Genomic DNA, 18,685 nt, shown 5'->3' with positions numbered 1-18,685 from the left:
CTGTGACGTTTGTACGATTACCAGAGCGGTAATAGTAAATGCATGTGTGAAGGAATAGTGCAGAGAGGGAATGTCACCGGATTAATTTGCACGGAAACAGGAACTTGAAATGGTGCGTCGCTCTCGAAGTTTAAACTCTAGGGAGTGACTGCGAAAGGAATCAGCCTAACCGCAAGCAAATCGGATCAACGGAAGTCGGCTTTTATTCTGGTAGGTTAGTAAGGCTAGATCCACCCTGAGACATGTTGAATAATGACGTAGGCAATTCAGGGAACGAATTGATATAATGTACTAAAGTCTAACTCATATATGCAGCTGCAATTGCGGGATCTAGCATTATTATCGCACATTATGTTCGCACAAAACGCCCATGCATCGCCCACGTAGTGCTTTAGTTCATAATAGATCATTCTGGAAACTGTTCAATATACGATCATATATGACGAATATAGACAAGTGGACATATAGTACTATCTTTATGGATTGGGTCATGTCATATAAAATTCCAGGTTGACTTAAATGACGACGTATGATTGTTGTATTTGAAAATTGTTATGCTTGACTGCGAAGTGTTTCGGACAAAACAGTAAGATCTAACGTCTGGGTTGGAGCATGAATTGAACAGTTGCTCTTCATGCGCGAAAGCCTGACGTTCTGTCGTGGCCAAGGTTGCACAGACCGACGGCAATTGGCATTCCTATAAAAACTGATGTTATTTCGTTGCATAGGTTAAGGAGCACTTTTGAGTGCGACTATTTGAAGTAGCTAGATTTTGTCTAATAAGGAAAAAGAGGTATGCCAGACTACTGTCACAGATGTTCGCTTAGTTTTATTTTAACTTAATAATAATTAATTAATGTAAGGTGACATGTGCTACACCCCCGGTCTATCGCTTCGACAAAGGCCGATTGAGCAAACGGGCTTGAATTGAGAAGTTTCTCTTATAAGCGAAACTTGAGGGCGCTAATTTATGTATTGTCTTAAATTTGTTTTTTAACAAGCTATTATACACAAATACTTAAATATAAGGCGCTTTCATAACTAGCTTGCTTACAAGGAATCGCTGACTTCTAAGTGTGTCTTGCATAATATATGTATAAATAACTACAATCTGAGCTTATTTTGCAAAATGCGGCATGTCCGAAAATTTAACGCTGCTTTAACTGCGCAATGGGTATCAAATGATAGATGCAAAAGAAGCCCAGTTGTGGTTTATTATTTTTTAATAGCATTTAATTGGCCTTTGACTTCCGTCTCCCTGAATTGTGGTATCTATGGTACATTTACGATAGTTTATATATATATATAATAACTAATTATACAAGCACAAGCAGAATCGATATGAAGATTGAGTCATGTTTAAACCTTATCAGCGAATAGGCAAATAAGAAAGCTGTCTACAATAAAAGTTAAGCTCAAAGCTCAAAATACAGTAAAACAAGAAGCTATAGGTTCGTTGAGGGTCTGTTATTTGTATAGGAGGTTTCATTGCTTCCGTAGTTTTGTAATTTTCTTTTGCACAGCGCTGAAACCTTTTCCACGTTCGGTTGATTTATATTACAGGGTTACTGTATCCTAACTTTACCGTTTTGTGCAGTGAACTTCGTTTTCTTCTACCTTGGAGGAAGTCAGACGACGTTATCGTTTTAAAGGAAAACAGTCGACAGTAAAGAGCTACGTTGAAAATGTCCAGTTGGTTCGACACGAAATCGTTTGCCTCGCTCGCTAAATCGGCGCTTTCACAAGCCCAAAAACAGATCGACAAAGCTTTAGAGGCTGTTGCCGATGAGGAGAGCGACTCTGATGACTCTGAAGGTTTGTCATCATTTATGAACCAAATTCGCGTAAATAAGACTTGCTTGATTAAACCTTTCTTCGCATTTAGTGTTTTTGATTATTACTTGACAGTAATATTTTATTGGTATTATTGGGGATGTGGAATCATTCTAAGCTAACTGTATTCACATAGTATCTGGATTAGACCCTTTTGGATCCGGCTGGGCTATCCGCAAGCCAAAAATGAAAAAAGAGGCTCAGAAAGGAAATGCGACTGTGCTCAACTCGGTCATGGCCAAAGCAGGCGAGGGACATTTGAAACAAGGTGATTCTTCAAGTGGACTTTTAACAGAAGACAAGGTAAACAACAGTGGCCTTAACAGTGACGAGATCGTTGTTACGAATCAAATCAGACAGGAACCTAACAAACCTGTTGTTGAGGTATGTACGACAAATGTAGTCAAAGTTTAATGCTAACTTGATAATCCGAATCGTGATTTTATTATTTCTAAGAGTATAGCAGGAGGAAAGTAGAAAGCGCACCGGGCCACCTATGCATAGCAAGTCGGTGCAGTAATGTTAATTTCGATAATTTACACTCGAGGTTGTTTTAGCCATTTTAATGGGTGAAAACAATACAGCTTTAGATCGTGTTTCGCACTCGTGAAATATCTGACATTTTACGAAAGCAAATATCTAAATTTCTCTAACCATTGAATTGTACACTTATTCCTACGGCTGAACTTCTAGTCTACAATACTCTATACTCCCATGTATGAAAAATGTGTCAGTTGTTAAATAAAATTCACACTCTTTACATTTCAGGCAAATCCCGTCACTTCCCAGATAAAAGCAACCCCTGATTCTGTTATTGGTCCTGTAATCGTCCAGGTAAAACGATTGTGTTGTACCATTGGTGAAACTGTGTTCATCTCGTTTATTCCGGGTCGTTGTGTTTACGTGCAACCGTTAATTGCGTCCTTTGAATACATTTCCACTCTTTTAGGTGCGATCACAGAAGGCGACGGACAATACCGATAGACTGAGCGAATCTTCGGCGCTTTTGGGAGAAACATCATCTAAGGGCGAAGATTGTCAAACAGGAGAAGAAGATGCCTCTCCTACCGCTATCGCAGCTTCAGCTACTATGGGTACAAGTAGCGAGTCAGTAGAAACGACTGTCCAACAAGGCTCGGATCTTGACTTCAGCATGCTTGAAGAGGCCAAAGATGAAACATGTTCGTGTTCAATTATTCTTCATAATTCACAATGTGAAAACATGTAATATTTTTTACGATGATATCGTTGAATACTATTATTGATATTACTTGAAAAAAACCCTAAATTTCGATTACATATCGCTTGATAGCCCTGGTGTATGACGATGTCATTCCGGAAATGAAGTGACATGTTCTGGTACTTTTATTTTATAATAAAATAGTGAAAATGTTTGTGTGATGTATAACGATGTAATTCCGGAAATGAAATAACACGTTTTTATACTTTTATTTTACAATATCGTAGTAGAAATTATTATGTAGGGCATAGATTTGTGTGGCAAGAATAGTGTACTTTTTTCCCAGTAGTTTGAGTCTTTGAACTATTCAAAGGGTCGACAACAACGTGTAGAACTAACAATACGTAGTTTTTTTGGCTTCGCTAATCTATCTCTATTTAATGACTGCCTATTAATAACTCTAGTCGTCGGCGTTGTTGCTCCAACGAGTCCGAAGTCAGCATCGCCAGTGTGCCCTTCCGATTCTTCAGGTGGATCCGGGGGAAATTCGGGTGACGGGGAGACCGCCGCATCTTCGGACATAGAAATTATCTCCGCAATCAATTCGACGCCAAGTGAAGCATTGCATCATGATCAGAGCGCACTGTGGGATGATGCACTAACAGATGCCCTTCGAGAGCTGTCAGGCGAAATAGGGGTCGGGGCCGCTGCAAATGCAACTGCTGCATTGGAGACGCTATTGCACGCACGGGAGCAAAAGGTATGTATACCCTATATGGGTCTAATCGCCCCTGAAATATTGCCTCTTTTACCTATACAAGTCTTATACGTATATTTGTGTAAAGCACAAGATGCTTTTTCAAAAGTTTACATGTCCTTGAGCGGTCTGTAGGCACCACGGATCGCTCCAAAAAGTTATATTGAATATTCACGGAGCTCTGTTAAACTCTAAAATGATGATAGATTTCCGGTTTTGTTTGTCAAAGGGCACTGCATTGATAGTTGTTTGGCGCGCTTAATCATATGCCGTAATTAGTTAATGTAACTTTGTAGGTATATAGTATTCGATATCTAGCTTATACAGGAAGAACTCTCGCCTTAGGTGATGGCTCTATCTGGTGATAATGCTCGCTTAACAGAGGACAACGAAAAACTACGTGAGCGTGTGGCCCAACTAGAAGCTCGCAATCTTGAGGCTTGTCGTAATTCATCCGAACAAGTACAGCAATTATTGGCCGAGGGCGACAAATTAGCCCGTGAGGTTCTTGAAAAGGCCAATTCACTCAAGAGATTAAGAGCAAAGGAAAGGGAACAAGACGAGTTGGTAAGGAAACACACGAAAAACATTGACGAACTTAACGTCCAGTTGGAGCGTTTACGTCGATCACTGTCTCAAAAGGATGTCCAAGAGAAACTACACATCGAACAAATTCGGGAACTTAAGGCAGCCAAAATTACTGCGGCAGATCTGAAGATGCAATTGGACGTGGCGAAATCAAGATGTCGAGAGCTGGAAGAGCGAAATGCTAAAGTCCTCATGGAGTCTAAAGTGATGACAGCATCTGTGGAGATGTCTGCACAGGATCAGTTGCGTTCAGGTATGGCGGAATTGAAGGCTCGCCACAGTGAAGAAATAGACAGTTTACGACAGAAAGTTGCCCAGCTCGAACTACAGTTAAAGAAAGCCGAAGTAACGATAAGTCAAAATGAGCAGCACGGTCGTGGACTAAGACAAGAAGTTCTCGCTCTACAAGAGAGAAACCAGGAACTAACGGAGAGTTTGGCTCTTGCAACTGCTCCATATGTACGAGAGCTAGACAAAATGAAAACTGTGTGCGATAACGAAAGGCAAGTCCGCGTTTCTATAAAACGTACACATTCATAGCTTGAAGAAATTTTTGTAATGTTATGTATCGCAGTTGTACACGTATTATTATTATTATTGAATGTGTGCTTGAACAACTACCTTGATCACATTATGGTTTCACAGGAAAAGCTTTGAAAATGAAATCGTCAACCTGCAGCGAGTCGTTGAAACTCTGCGACAAAAAACATCGGACCTCGAGGACAGACTTAAAGTAATGACCAAAGATAAACGTAAGTTTCTTTATAGTTATTAGATTTATTATTTATTTATTATTATCCTGTTTAGGTTCTTAATGAGTGTTACTTAGGTTTTACGTAACTTGGCTTAATGTTCGAAACATGAAGTTTAAACAGTTAGCAGAGAGCGAAACTAAATTTCAGGTAGCCAAAAAGTAATAGCAAGTTAATTACTATAAATAACCACATTTTCATATACTACTGGTTATAATTTAAGCGTCTTTGTTATTCGCTAACATGGCTATCTGAAAAGCATGTGGTTTGTATAAACTTATTGTATAAAAACTAATCTTGAGCTCTCTAATTTCTTTTTGGTTTATAGAGGTAGCAGAATTTGAATGTCACGTGTTGTCTGAGCGTATGGCTGAGCTGGAGAAGAATCTTCAGGAAGCTAAGGGTGCCCAGTTATCTGTCAAAACTGTGGACACTGCTACACTGGAATACATTGAGGTAAACAATGATACATTTGCAGATTCAAAAAGCTAACAGTTGTACTTAGGATATCTATAATTACGTGCAACAACTACGGCTTAACAGGTCTCACAGGAGCATGCATTTTGTTTCCGATGACTATTACAGGTGCTTAAAGGCCAACTGGTGGAACGTGAAGATGCGATCACGAAAATGAATCAGTCCATTGAGTTGCTGAGATCAAGGTAAGTTAGACAATCGGGATTACAGTTGGTCAGTGACAATGCTTGTGCCTACTCGTTGCTTTATGCGTATAGAAAAAAGCGTCGACCGATTCATAGTAATCGACTATAAAGCATAAATGGTTACAGCACACTGAACTATGACATGGCGGTTTACTCTATTAAATTTCTAGCTAGAATCATCTGTTATTTCACCGCTTCAAAAAAGAAGACGAACTCAATTTGTGTGCTTCTCTTCTCATATTTATGCAGGAACTGCTTCTATACCGCTATTTCTAGTCAATGAAACTTATTTTGCAGGTTCGTTAGGAAGAGCGGCATAGTTTGTGGCAACTGGTAAACTGAGTTCGTATCTATATACTGGTTAAGAAGGAGCTTACGTAACGCGGGATTAACGCGATCAAACCGTAGAAGTTGATTTGTTGTAAAATTAGCAAATGGGCAATGCTGCCGGACCATCTTGAAAGCAAAAAAAGCTAGTGTAATTGTTAGTCAGAGCTTAAATGCTTTGTCAATGATTATGGCTACTAGTAGTGTATTTGTCGTCGTTGCCTTGCTGAAGATATTTTCGTCGACCGACATGCTGATTGAGGGTCGGGTCCTCGAGGGATTGAGGCGCGAATGAAAACGTACCATATTGTTGTATCCTTCTTCTATCAAATCGCAAAATATCCGGTGTTGCAAATCGACTACAATATTAGAATTATATAGTGTTCGCTTTTCCAACGTCTATACTGTCTCGAGTTCTATACGCTTCATATAGGAGCAAAAAGTAATCATGGGTTGCTCAAGCTGAGAGCCAGTGTTGTTAAACATTACAAAGTCACGCTCATAAAGGAGAACGCACTTGAGTATACTGGTTCTTGATGCCATTCATCAAGTAGTACATCAGCGACTAAGGCTGTCTCCAGAGCTATCCCAGAGGTTTGATTAAAAAGAGCTCAGGTTGCGTGCTACTATCCTCCAGAAACCGGTTGTCGTGACGTTTACCCATTAGCATTATAGGAAACCAGAATACTCACCGGACTGACTTTAAAGAAGATCTCAGCCTTTGGTGCTGTGTCAAATGCGACTCCAAAATCCATAAACATGGTGTACAAGGATTTCTCCTCTGAGCCTAGACTAGATCGTACATCCTTCAGGAGTATAGAGCAAGTGGAAGGCTTTGAGCAATGGGCGTGGAAACATTAGGAACTCATAGCGTTGCATATAGAAGCGCAGACAACAGATTGATGTGAAACAGAGTTGGTTTTCGCTAACATAATGCAGAAGCACTAGATGAGAGGGGAACAATATAAGGAATAAATACCTGTGGGAGTCGACCGTAGCAATTTATGTGGTCTCCGCTATAAGACGCCTTGGTTAGGTTTTCGTGTATTCATTATGTAATTTTGGATCGCAAGTATGCATTGAATTAAGTGCCGGAAACCAACGCTCTTGAGGTCAGATACTCTTGTTCCACCGATTTACAGTTATCTGTAAACAACCAGGTTTAAGTTGTGATAAAACAGCCGAGCTTGTCAGAGCAATGCTGCTCCTTAGTGTTGGCTTCCAGTGGATTCGGAAAGATATCGAGATGAGAATTTCATTAGAAAAACACTGCCGATATCCCTTGAAATCAAGCATCTACGGTTTTAAGTAAGTTAAATGTTTGTACAAGAAGCTTCACAATTACGGGCAGATGGCATTTGGATCCACCGTGCTCTCTGAGAGTACTATCAGGTTGAGGACATTCAGTTTGTATAGACGATTATCGGGCACGGATGTTGATCATAGATTCGCGGAAATTATTTTCGAATATTTTATTACAAAACATGCATTAGTAAGTTCATTGACCAGATAGCGTAAAAGAAAACAACAGCTGTTAGCACACTACGCCATGCTGCAGAACGTGTATGCACGTGATTCATACATACGCATACCCACAAAATATGGCCTTATATAGTTGAAGCTAATAAAACGCTTTCGCGAATACCAGTGCTGGTAAATCGACTGCACTTCGGTCCATCCTACTCAAATGCGGGAAATCAAGGAAAATGTCCATTGAAGTAGCCGGCACACACCGAGGTTCACGCCGGAAAAAAATAGATTCTGCTAGCATAGTACAAGGAAATCTTACAAATATGTACTAGTAGTTGCTATGAGTATAGGTATTAGTTAATCTGTGGTAAATGAAGTGCTATTCAGTACTTTATAAGCTTTTCCAACAACAGTTCTGTCACGGTTGCACAAAGGAATATCTCTTTTGTATGTCCTCATACTTCGGTAATTTGTGAGTGTGAGACCTGCGCTATAATACTGTTTTTCTTCTACTTATTTACAACAATCCAGTGTACAGGATTAACAATGTTATCGTTTGTCCATCCCAATAAAATGTGTAATGATATCTTTCCTTCGTTGGTGCATTTCAGAGAAACATCATTACAGCAAAAGATCCTCACATTGGAGCGAAGTGTTGAATTTGAGCGACAAAAAAGCCGTTTAGAAGGACATGAACCACGGCCTGTCTCACCGACTGCATCAAATAGGTTTGTATGACCTGCTCGTCTGGTCGGTATGACGTTACGATTTTGTCCTCTTCCAGAAACTATTGGATTTCCTTAGGTTAATGCTTATTAACCTAAGTGCATGAACCCAGTGCTTCTGAGCAATTTCTTTACCTCTTCACGGTACGAGACACGTTTGAAATCAAATCTGACACCTTTCAGCGTGTTTTAGTACGTCAGCCAAGCTTTAAATTACGCTGTTGAACAAAATATATTGAGCCGATGCTAACCACTATAACTAAATATATGGGGTTCACTTCGTTCAATTCAAAACGTTGAAAACTAACCTGGGTTTGCAGGGTATTTTGAGCGCATCATCCTTATCTGAGCCCGATTGCCAATTCACGTTACTGCGTTTTTCTTTCTAGTGCTTTATATCGTCTGCGCGTCTCGATTTACTGTACTGCTATTTTTACTTGAACAGGTCATCATTGGCGTCGTCTGTTGAATTTGAGAAAAATGACAATTATGCCACGTTTACTGCCAATTTGAACTCCCCAAGTGTAATTGACAACATGTCTTCCCAGCTTAAACTTAAAGACGGACAGGTATGTTTTGCAACTACACAGCTATACAACAATTCTGTTTTTGATTTACTTTTGTGCTTATTTTATCTAAGTAAGTGCCCCTGAACTTTGCTAACAAACCAATACATAAATGTTTTATCACTTATTCTTATATTTCCCATCGATCTGCGAGTGCTAAAATCTTCTAAATGAATTGGTTAGGAACTAGGCACAGTATAATATCTGTACTTAATAGCTACTCCCGTTCCGAATGCGTTATTATTATTGCATTTACCATGTGTGACATCACTGCTAAACCGTCCCACCGATTCATTCCAGATGCAGCAACTCCGTGTAGAGGTTAACCAGTTAAAACGGTCACGAGATACCCTCTCCAATCAAATGACCGAAATGACTATGGAGCTGGAGAAGTACAAACAAGCCGAGGGTCAGTATAATCAATGTCAAAAACACAAGCTTCTTTTTTTTTAAATAAATATAAGATGTTTCAATGTACCGTAGCACTTTCTCCCTTTTATTGATAGACCAGATGGCAAACCACAAGCTTTGCTTTTCGGGCTACTCCGTTAGTGTAGTAACAAGGTGAAGACAAAAATGCTTATCATTAAAACAATATTCTAGCCCATAAAATAAGATTTAGACGGCCTTCTCACTTAAGCACTTTAAAGTAATCAACGGAAAAGGAAGCAACGGACAGACAAAAACCACTTTTTTTGACCCGCCAGCAGAGACATCGGCTAACATCAAAACTCCTTTGTAACGCCGCTGTTATTTATAGTTGAGTTGGCCGACCTACCCGAGAAGTACGAGGCGCTACTGCAGATGTACGGCGAACTAGTTGAAAAGAATGACGAACTTCGACTGGATCTCGAAGAGGCAAGGACCGCTTATCGAGCCCAACTACAGGAACTAACAGCGCGCCTTAAACGAAATAATGTATAGCCGCGTTTCCTCTGTTTGGATGACGCACAAAAATATCAGTAAAAGTTAATCCGTTGTTCTGAAATAGCTATCTAGTTGTGTCTGTTCCTCCAGACCCTGAAACTACCGAAAATTGACCATCGCTAACGCGAATTTGCCTAATCGTGTGAATATTTTAATTCAGTCTATTGATACATTAATTTATCGCGGTTGCAACGTAGGGAGTCAGTACCTACTTGTCATTTTACTAAAATTGATTTTGTTCAAGTTGACTGCGCGTATCTGAAACTTGTAATTCTATCGCTGCAATCAGGATATCGTTCTGCAATGAACTAGCATGTGAAGCAAAATTATAAAGCAGGATTTTGCGCTAGGCCTCGTGAAAGATGGCGTGTACAACAGCGGACACGAAAATGCGGTACATTAGAAGTATGAAAACTCAGGCATCAGCCTCATGGGACGTAAATAACTCACCTTCTTTTTCTCGCACACAACCCAGTTCGAACTGAAATAATGAGTTGTAAGACCTGTTTTATCAAGTACAAATATGACTTTAATTCTTCCTGCACTAGTTATTTTATCGATGATTCGGGTTCACTGTCATTGAAAGTCACATTGTAAATGTGAAAATTATAATGTTTTCAACTTCTATATCAAGGCGTACTCAAAGATATTATTCTTGACATCGATCTGTTTGAGGTCGTAGTCAATTTCTGAGAAATTAAGTCAATCAATTTCGGTTTAAAGGTATTAATATGTTCGTTTCAGTTGTTATCGTCAATTAAGTCAATCAATTTCGGTTTAAAGGTATTAATATGTTGGTTTCAGTTGTTATCGTCAATTACTTATCTTAATAATATTTTTCGGATATTTCTGTGAAAGTTTGATTTCTGTGAATGTTTGATTGTATGATAGCCTGTACATACCTAGAGTGAATGGATCTAATATAAATATAATAGGTGTAGCGCGCAACGACGTTTTATTGTGAATAAATTATGTTCTTACTCTGAACGAGAATCGAAGGAGTGCTATTTTTTTGCCGTTAAACCATTACCATATTATTAGCCCGCCAAGATCAAAGCTCTTAGCTTTAGAACACTAATATATATATATATATATGCACATCGTATATTCATACGATGTGTATTTTCTTGTCACCGACGGAATCATAAATATCGATATTATTGTTTCCTTGTCATTTCTTATCAACTGAATGTTGGTCCAAACAAGGGCTTTAGACATAACCAGCAAATAGGTTTTCTTGGAAAGAAACAAAAGCTTCTAGTTTCATTCTCTAACGGAGAATCAAACCGTGCCGTAAGCATTTTGTGAGTGTAATGATATACAACTACTGATCGGAATAATAGGTCTGTGGCAATAGCGCTCCCGATTGGAGTTGGAGAAAGAATCCGGAAAGGTTCGAAAATGAGTATCATCTCCTTTAAACTCACTCATTGTTATAATAAATTAACTCATACTGAATACTGACATATTTTGTAAATATCTCTCCCACATTTACATAAAGCATTTACTCTAATGGTATTCGAAGTGCAGCCCAAACCAATATTACGTCTTCTATCTTTTACTTTTAACAAAGCGACTTCAGCACCATTTAAAATAAACAACGTTAAGATTTTGCTTGATGAGAATTAATCGGGGTTATACAGTTAAACTTAAGTAAGCTGAGAGTTAACCATTATGATCGATTAGACAAGAGAAAATTTTAACAAACATCTATTTATTTCCAGGCCGATATACATCACATAACGCATCTTCTATTCTAACACATAACACGATAAATAGCTCTTCTAAATTACAGCCGTAAGCGAAAATAAGAAATTGTGGCTATGAAGATGCCGTATCGGCGGTGATTTCACTAGCTAAACTGTTGAAGTTGGGGCCAAGTCACAGTATTTTTGTTTTCAATTAATATTCTTCCTAGAGTTTAACAGCTCAAAAATGCACCTGTTGCGGCCGGCTGATATCATACAGCATAAACGAGAATAGATATACATATACACATATTAGGTGTCATCAATTTACTGGCGGTAATGACACTAAGTAGTACGTGTTGTTTCATTCCAATAAACTTATATATCGACAATCTCATTGCGAGTAAGCTACCATTCGAGCCAAAGACGTGAATCACCCCTAATAATTATGGTAGCGTACGTGAATAACATAACCTGTTCGTTCAATCCAACTATTTACGAACTTACTTACATAAGTTCGTTTTATTACATAAATGTGAAAATAGATGTGAATAACAGTCATTTCGTGAGCTTCAGCTTATTTTCATCGGCGAAATTTATCAACTTCGTGGCTGCGATCCTTCGTATTTTTTGTATATTCCGTGCCTGGGGGATATACAAGTGTTTTCGTATTCGACGTTCAACTTATAATGACATAACAACCGGTATTATTTAATTGTGATCGCGATTGCGCCTGCAACTGCGGTGAACAAATAAACCATGTTAAATGTATGGCGTGATGCTTTGTCCCGCTATCCGGGAAGAGGGGTGTGAATTCGATCGGACTTTAGTTTAATGTCTTTTGTAGATCGGATGGTTTGCCGTTATAAATATGAGATTTAGCTGACTTCTCCTAGTTTCTTCGATCTAGAGCACAGAAGGGCCGGACTATCTAACTCATGTTGAAGTTGGCGGTATAGTCATACTCAATCGTAGGAATTACTGCTTGAACAAACTTCAAGAAGACAATGAGATACATGTGGACCTCAAGTGAGCCTCCGCCTTCTTCGACGGTCTGGATTAGGTTTTTCATTGCTTGTGCATGGCGGCAAGGATGCACGGATGCCTGAAATGAATAAGTAACGATAAGAAACAGTACTTTCGCAAAAAAAGGTTCATGTCGCATCCAGCGAGGTGGCCCCTCTAAAATTAGCTATTCGAAATTTGCATTTTGGCTAGCCGATCCCCGGCGTGAGTGCCTCACAGCTTTTGGCTCTGGTATCTTCTAGTTATTTCAGAAAAGGTTGCGAGGTGTGTGCGTTCAACATTATACAACCTTCGAAGTATTTTCAAAAATGAGAGGAATAATTTAGTACAACGGTCGATGGATAATAAGGTTGACCACACAAATAGCAATGGAGCAAGCCAAGTAATTAAGCGAGGGATCTGGAATGCTATTTCAAGCTCTTGTTTTTACCTGTGGAACGCCTTCAATATGTGGATGGTTCTCGACTGTTACCGTCTTCTTTACAAAGTCTTGACTGATGTCTTCATAGATTTGCTCCGTCGTCAATGGCTTCATTTTCTGCAATTTTAAAATGGTTTATCATTGACAGGAGCTACACCGTGTATAATATTGACAATGCTTGCTGGTGCACTTTTTCTATCACTGAATATATTTTGATGGATTTATAATTGAAAGCATACTATACTTAGCACACAACTGGCTGCAAACGTCGAACCAGATCTATAGACCACAATAGTAAGTTAAACGGTCTATTGGTCTGTTATTACATCAGGAATAACAAACTATGAGATACTCATCAAGTCCCAGAAGCTATAGCACACATTACTTAAACAATACACTTCTATGCCGGTAAATATTCAGACTTTTTTTGTTTATGCAGACGTCAGAAAAACTAACTAAAATGACATTAAACGAGGCTTAGACTTCTTGCTTGTCTACATTAGGCTATGGTATGAAAACATTGTGATTAATACAACCGTATTAGAAGTCGCGTTGGTATTTACTTATCCACGAAATCCTTTTCATATTTTATCATAAAATGTCTTCGTTTTGCTCTAGATAGTTGAAAAAGACTAGAACTTAACTAAAACAATACAAAAACGTTTTGTTATGTGACAATATTATTACTAAATGAGTTTGTTTAAAATTCTGTTAAAGGAAAGGCACTAAAAATACACTTCTCCGTTGCACTAATGTCCTAGATCCAACTTTGTAGTCTTGAGTTCTTCTTCTTCTAAGTCTTGAGAAATTCGTCCTCTGACATACTGCCACACGTCAGATGAACTTTCAGGTTATGGATAAATTCTTAGATTATGGTGGTTCCACAGTTTCCATCCCGGAACCACTTCTTTACCTTAGGCAGCATTCTCTTTAAATTGCCTTAAAATATTGGCGTTTTTCGCAAAAAAAATGCGGGGCTTTTGCATCCCGGATGGAAGTTACGGCCTACACCGTTATTACATCCGGATGTTTGACGTGCTGGATTACACAGCACCGTAGAATATTTCGCCGAATCGCCTGTACACGACTTAGTTAGACCCAACAAAGTTATTCAATTTCAAAACAACAGACCCTTTTCCAATAAATTGAACTTCAGAATTACTTAGTCCACTTGAAACACGCATACTTCTGTGCAAAGTTTAGCCGATTTTTTTGGCTAGTTTACGACACCTAAAATCACTTATTAGGGTACGACGTCGTACAGTCACTGAGGATGCAGTAATCCTGAGCCACCTACCGACATAATTAGGAAACCATTACAAACCGTTTGTTTTTTTTTGTAGCTCGGTTAGAATGGTCCTGTCCTCTCGCTACGCTGTGCATCGTCCTCGATTTGTGTGTGCCAGTTTTTTTTTATTTGGGACCCACTCATTTTTCGTTGCAATCGCTTTTCTTTTATAGTCCGCTACTCTTTCGTGTGGCCTTTTAGCAATCCCATTACTACATAAGCGTGGAGATGATTCTTTTGCTTTAAAGTAAATCTGTGGTTACAACAATGTTGTTGTCATTAAAAAAATTAGAGTATCGATAATTGCTCAAATCATATATATCTTTCCATGAACGGAAAACTGAAATAAATTGTGCGTGTGGCTCAAATGTTAGCACACGTTGTGATCAACGGCCATTGCACTATACATCCCAGTCCACAATAGTTTAAAGATGCTTCTCTTGATACAGTGCCGCCACATGTATTATCATGAAAAAAATAGAATGAGGCAGCTTTCATGTGAAAAACTCACATGCAGATATTCGTTTAGGCGCAGAGATATCTTTGATTAAAGTCGACAGTATGTGGAACCTCAAGGCAGCCTTATTTGAATGTTCAGTAACATATGTATAAATATATATAAGCCAATACATATTCATATCATACACCGATTTAGGTAATGATTAAGCAGGGAGTTGGCTGTTACCTCGTCGTAGCCGGTCAGCCAAAGCCGGGGCGTTCGGTAGTAGTTGTCGTAGGTTATGTTCAAGTCGTAGGTTCTTGTAGCGAGGATCTCCTCCTCGCCATCCCCAGCTACTGAGCCGTCATCGGCCGAAGTAACGGTAGGATCAACAAGAGCTGCCTTTTTCACCATCGAGTGCGCTGTTTCCAAATCTTCGTCGAGTTTTTCCAGAAAGTCATCCATATCGACCCCTTCCAGTTCATCATCTTCATTATCTTCATCGTTCTCAAAATTGGCCGCTTTTGCATCGAAGTTGTTTTTATATGTGTCATCAGTCCCCTGAATAAGTAGGTAGTTCGAAGGTAGTTCACAAGGCCGAAGATAAGTCATCGGCATATTAAATATTTCGAATTGAGTGATCCTTTGTATATCTGCGTACCGTAAGAGAAGTATCATCTATAAGGTTACGACTTCTACATGTAGGCTCATATCAGGATGTCTTTTTATTATTACTATAAGTTCAGTCGCATACGATGACACGCCTTGTCAAACACTCGTCTTTATCGCTTGATAACAACTAAAGTACTAATTGCACTGTACCTTGGATGCACTGTCGTTAACTGTGGGAGCATTTTGTGCAGCGTAATAGTGTGTATCCACCCAGCCTTCGTCGAGACCCTCGCCTTCAATTATCTACCTCAGCATAATAACGTAAAACAAAAAATAAGTGATTCTATCCAATTATCAATCTAAAACGTTGTAAAAACTCTCTGTAGTAGTAAAGATAGTGAAACGTGTATTGAAAGCGCGCGAATTTTTGAAACTGGCTAGGTTCTATATAGGCGCTATAAACAAAAAGAAAGAAGAAAGAAAGGCTTCAGCCGTCTAACCATCACAATAATGGTGGTATTATTTGCGTTATTTGTGCCCAGTGTGTGGTATCACCTTTTCGCTTTCATTGTTATATTCCATATCTCTGCAGCGTTTCGAACATGGAACGTTTTTGGTGACGAGAAATTGTTTATCCTGAAAAATATATGAAAATTGTAGAAGTATTCAGCTTATAGCTAGCTGGGGTTGTTCAACGTTTTCAAGAGGAGTCCAGGAGTACTTGAGAAATAAACCTGTACTCTGGCATCAATTTTGAAAAAAAAACAATGCCAGCAATCAGATAAAAATATAGTGATAAAAAAGTGTTACTGATGTCTCACCTCAGGTAAATATGACTTCGTACATGAAGGATCGCCTTTAGCCCATGCCCATGTGGGACAGGTAGCAACAAGATGGTCACCGGCTAATACAAATTCCTCCGGCGTAAGCATTCCACTCTCGCGGAACTTCGACTCCTAGTCACAGGTGTTGTGTGAAATCGTGTGAGAATCCACTAGTCCATTAAATATCGATTATAATCGGTCTTCGACATTAAACTTAGGAAAAATGGCGTCTCTAGACAAGTTGAGCAATTTATTATCAATGACAATGCGATGCCGATAGCTATATCATTACTTAATAGTGCTTACTCGTAGGATTGGTGTGATTTGCGCAGCTAGGTCAATTGCTCGACCTTTTATTGTGTTCACGATACTCTGCATGATTAGCTTTTTCAAGCTGAAACGGTCTCGCCGCCGTTAATTACAGATTGTTGCTTCTCCTGTGTAGAAAGTGATATATAGTTAAATCTAATATATCCTTGGTAGCTAATATAAGAGTGATTGAAGAATTGGCTATAGGCTTTGCCTATAATTTTGCCTACCTCTGTAACGTAAGTGGTAGGTGATACCATAAATTAGGCGGATTTTTCTATTCTCCGATCCCATATCCTAACTATATATTATCACCGATATTGAGCCAATCAATTTTGCGTGTGTTTCAGCTTATACGACCCACTACACAACATGGTAAGGTGAGAGAATATAATAAGTATGAAAGATTATGGTACGGAGAGTTCGGTATCCATTTGTGTGACATGCCAACAGATCGCTGAGTAAAACGACAGAAATTAGCAGTACCCAGAACTTTACCCAGCTGCTGACAGGGGTCTCTCTCTCTCTTATTTAATGCCACCCAACAATAGTTACCGTGATAGTCGTACTAATATCGCTGCTTTGCTGCGATCTCACACACAGAGACACACTATCAGAGAGCTAAACGCTTACAAATCTCACAACGCTTCGACGCCCAAACATCCGCTACGTATACGCGCACATAAGTCTAGGGGGCGTAGGTAAACTAACGGTAGAAAAACGAAGGAAAATAGATCTCATACATAGGCAATAGAGGTACAAGGCAGCCAGATAGTTCACCTTTACTACGTTACACGTGATGTTTTGGCGTTGGAATTCGAACACAATAACTTAAACTCTACACCAAAAGGGAACATAGATTATAAATCAACTCGAACTAACCGATACTCACTGATAAATGCGAATAGAGAAGCACACGCCGGCTCCTCCTAATGAACCAAAAGAAAATTCTTAACAACCTTGCTTTAAGCAAATATGGCAGGGCGAGAATCTATCATAGAATACAAGCGAAGAGCCAGCTGGTGAAGCCAGTGATCGACACATTTAAGAAAAAGAGAAGCTGTGTTGGTTCTGGGGTGAGAGTGCAGCATGTAATCGAACTGACCTGCGACGTCGTACGAGAACCGTTAGCGGGTGTCAGAAAGGGATATGAATTTTAATCCAGAAATTTACAATGCATTTACTGATCGCTTAATATTAAGTACGGCTTTAGTGATTGAAGTCTTTCATGACATAGTGAAACAGAAGTCTAAAATAATCTTGTGTCCGTACCTCCCCTATAGCGCCTATTCTGTTTCGCACATCATCGCTCACTGCACACTTTTAATGAAAATGCGAGGGCAGATAAGGGGATAAAAATAGCCTTGCAGTTAGGGAAACTTATTCGTTAGCTGCCAACTATTCGCTACTTCAACTATTTATGTGCGTAAAAATATTTCCAAATAATGAGTGCCTACGACTGTATGATGCTGCCATTACATTGGCTACTCATTTTTGTAAATGACCATAAACAATGCGCAACTCATTGGTAGTATTATCTTGCTGACATCGTTCGCTTCCCAATTAATCGAATACGCTTGTATTCAATCACAGTCCAGGTTCTCAAGCATAGCACGTCCGTTTTATTCGTTTCATTCTTTGCTTTCTTCTCTCGATCTCTTCGAGATCGGCTTTCGATCATAAACATGTTGGATATGGTGGTTTATATTGTTTTTCCTAATTTATTCGTTTCGTATGGACGGAAATTTCTAACACCATCCTGACAAAAAAGGAGATGCAAAGATGTGGTAAAGCAACCGTAAAAAAATCACATGGAAACAAGTGGATAAAAAGTTGTGTGTGCATATAATAGCAATGCAAAAGATTTAAAGAAGCTGTTGGCTGGCGTTGGCTGTATAGCATTCGTTGCGGTAAAAAAAGGAGGGCGCTAGGTACTCAATGAGTTGAATTAAGGAAAATACATTTCGAAGTTAAGTCGCGTGACGATGATTGCAGTAAACTCTTTCATATATCTATCACTTTGATGAATTAGTGCGGAATATTATTCAATATAATGTTCTGGAAACACTATCGGTGGTAACGTTTGCGAGTATTCACACGTCCTTATATTATAACCATAAATACATCACTTTCCATATTTCTCTTTTGAATAAGTATTTTAGTCGTGGTTCCCCTATCTACCTACTGACCAGTTTATTCATATCCTATAAATAACGTACAAAATTGATCGAACCACCTGGAAGCGGTGACAGCGTTGCATCGCAAAGACCGGTGGCCAAGACTAAAAGAAT

At 39.1% G+C, this 18,685-nt stretch overlaps 2 protein-coding genes across 6 annotated transcripts; one reads left to right on the top strand and one right to left on the bottom strand.

The window, feature by feature from the left end:
* The first annotated feature begins 33 nt into the window (after positions 1-33).
* LOC111248286 (uncharacterized) lies at positions 34-10,780 on the top strand. 4 transcript variants are annotated; one of them, XM_022800368.2, is made up of 14 exons: positions 34-210; positions 1,598-1,815; positions 1,970-2,217; positions 2,602-2,667; positions 2,783-3,014; positions 3,478-3,773; positions 4,116-4,861; positions 5,004-5,110; positions 5,439-5,566; positions 5,696-5,772; positions 8,181-8,297; positions 8,740-8,863; positions 9,161-9,269; positions 9,621-10,780. In XM_022800368.2, exons 2-14 carry the CDS (start codon positions 1,686-1,688, stop codon positions 9,782-9,784), a joined length of 2,544 nt encoding a protein of 847 aa, XP_022656103.1. In that variant the 5' UTR covers positions 34-210; positions 1,598-1,685; the 3' UTR covers positions 9,785-10,780. The 4 variants fall into 4 exon arrangements, with proteins under 4 accessions (XP_022656103.1, XP_022656107.1, XP_022656102.1 ...); XM_022800372.2 differs by having other exon boundaries at positions 1,564-1,815; positions 3,544-3,773; XM_022800367.2 differs by having other exon boundaries at positions 1,564-1,815.
* Positions 10,781-11,481: 701 nt separating this feature from the next.
* On the bottom strand, positions 11,482-17,445 carry Atg3 (Autophagy-related protein 3). Of its 2 annotated transcripts, none has more exons than XM_022800376.2 (8): positions 17,287-17,445; positions 16,392-16,522; positions 16,083-16,217; positions 15,817-15,897; positions 15,472-15,564; positions 14,896-15,210; positions 12,932-13,039; positions 11,482-12,580 (listed from the first exon to the last, which is right to left on the bottom strand). In XM_022800376.2, the coding sequence occupies exons 2-8, from the start codon at positions 16,461-16,463 to the stop codon at positions 12,407-12,409; spliced, it is 978 nt and encodes a 325-aa protein (XP_022656111.1). In that variant the 5' UTR covers positions 16,464-16,522; positions 17,287-17,445; the 3' UTR covers positions 11,482-12,406. The 2 variants fall into 2 exon arrangements, with proteins under 2 accessions (XP_022656111.1, XP_086839323.1); XM_086983197.1 differs by having other exon boundaries at positions 17,277-17,413.
* Positions 17,446-18,685: the final 1,240 nt, after the last annotated feature.

The sequence above is a fragment of the Varroa destructor genome, unplaced genomic scaffold (assembly GCF_002443255.2).
Source record: "Varroa destructor unplaced genomic scaffold, Vdes_3.0 BEIS01000003.1, whole genome shotgun sequence".
Taxonomy (NCBI): Eukaryota; Metazoa; Arthropoda; class Arachnida; order Mesostigmata; family Varroidae; genus Varroa; species Varroa destructor.
This window is presented reverse-complemented; position numbering and strand designations above follow the sequence as displayed.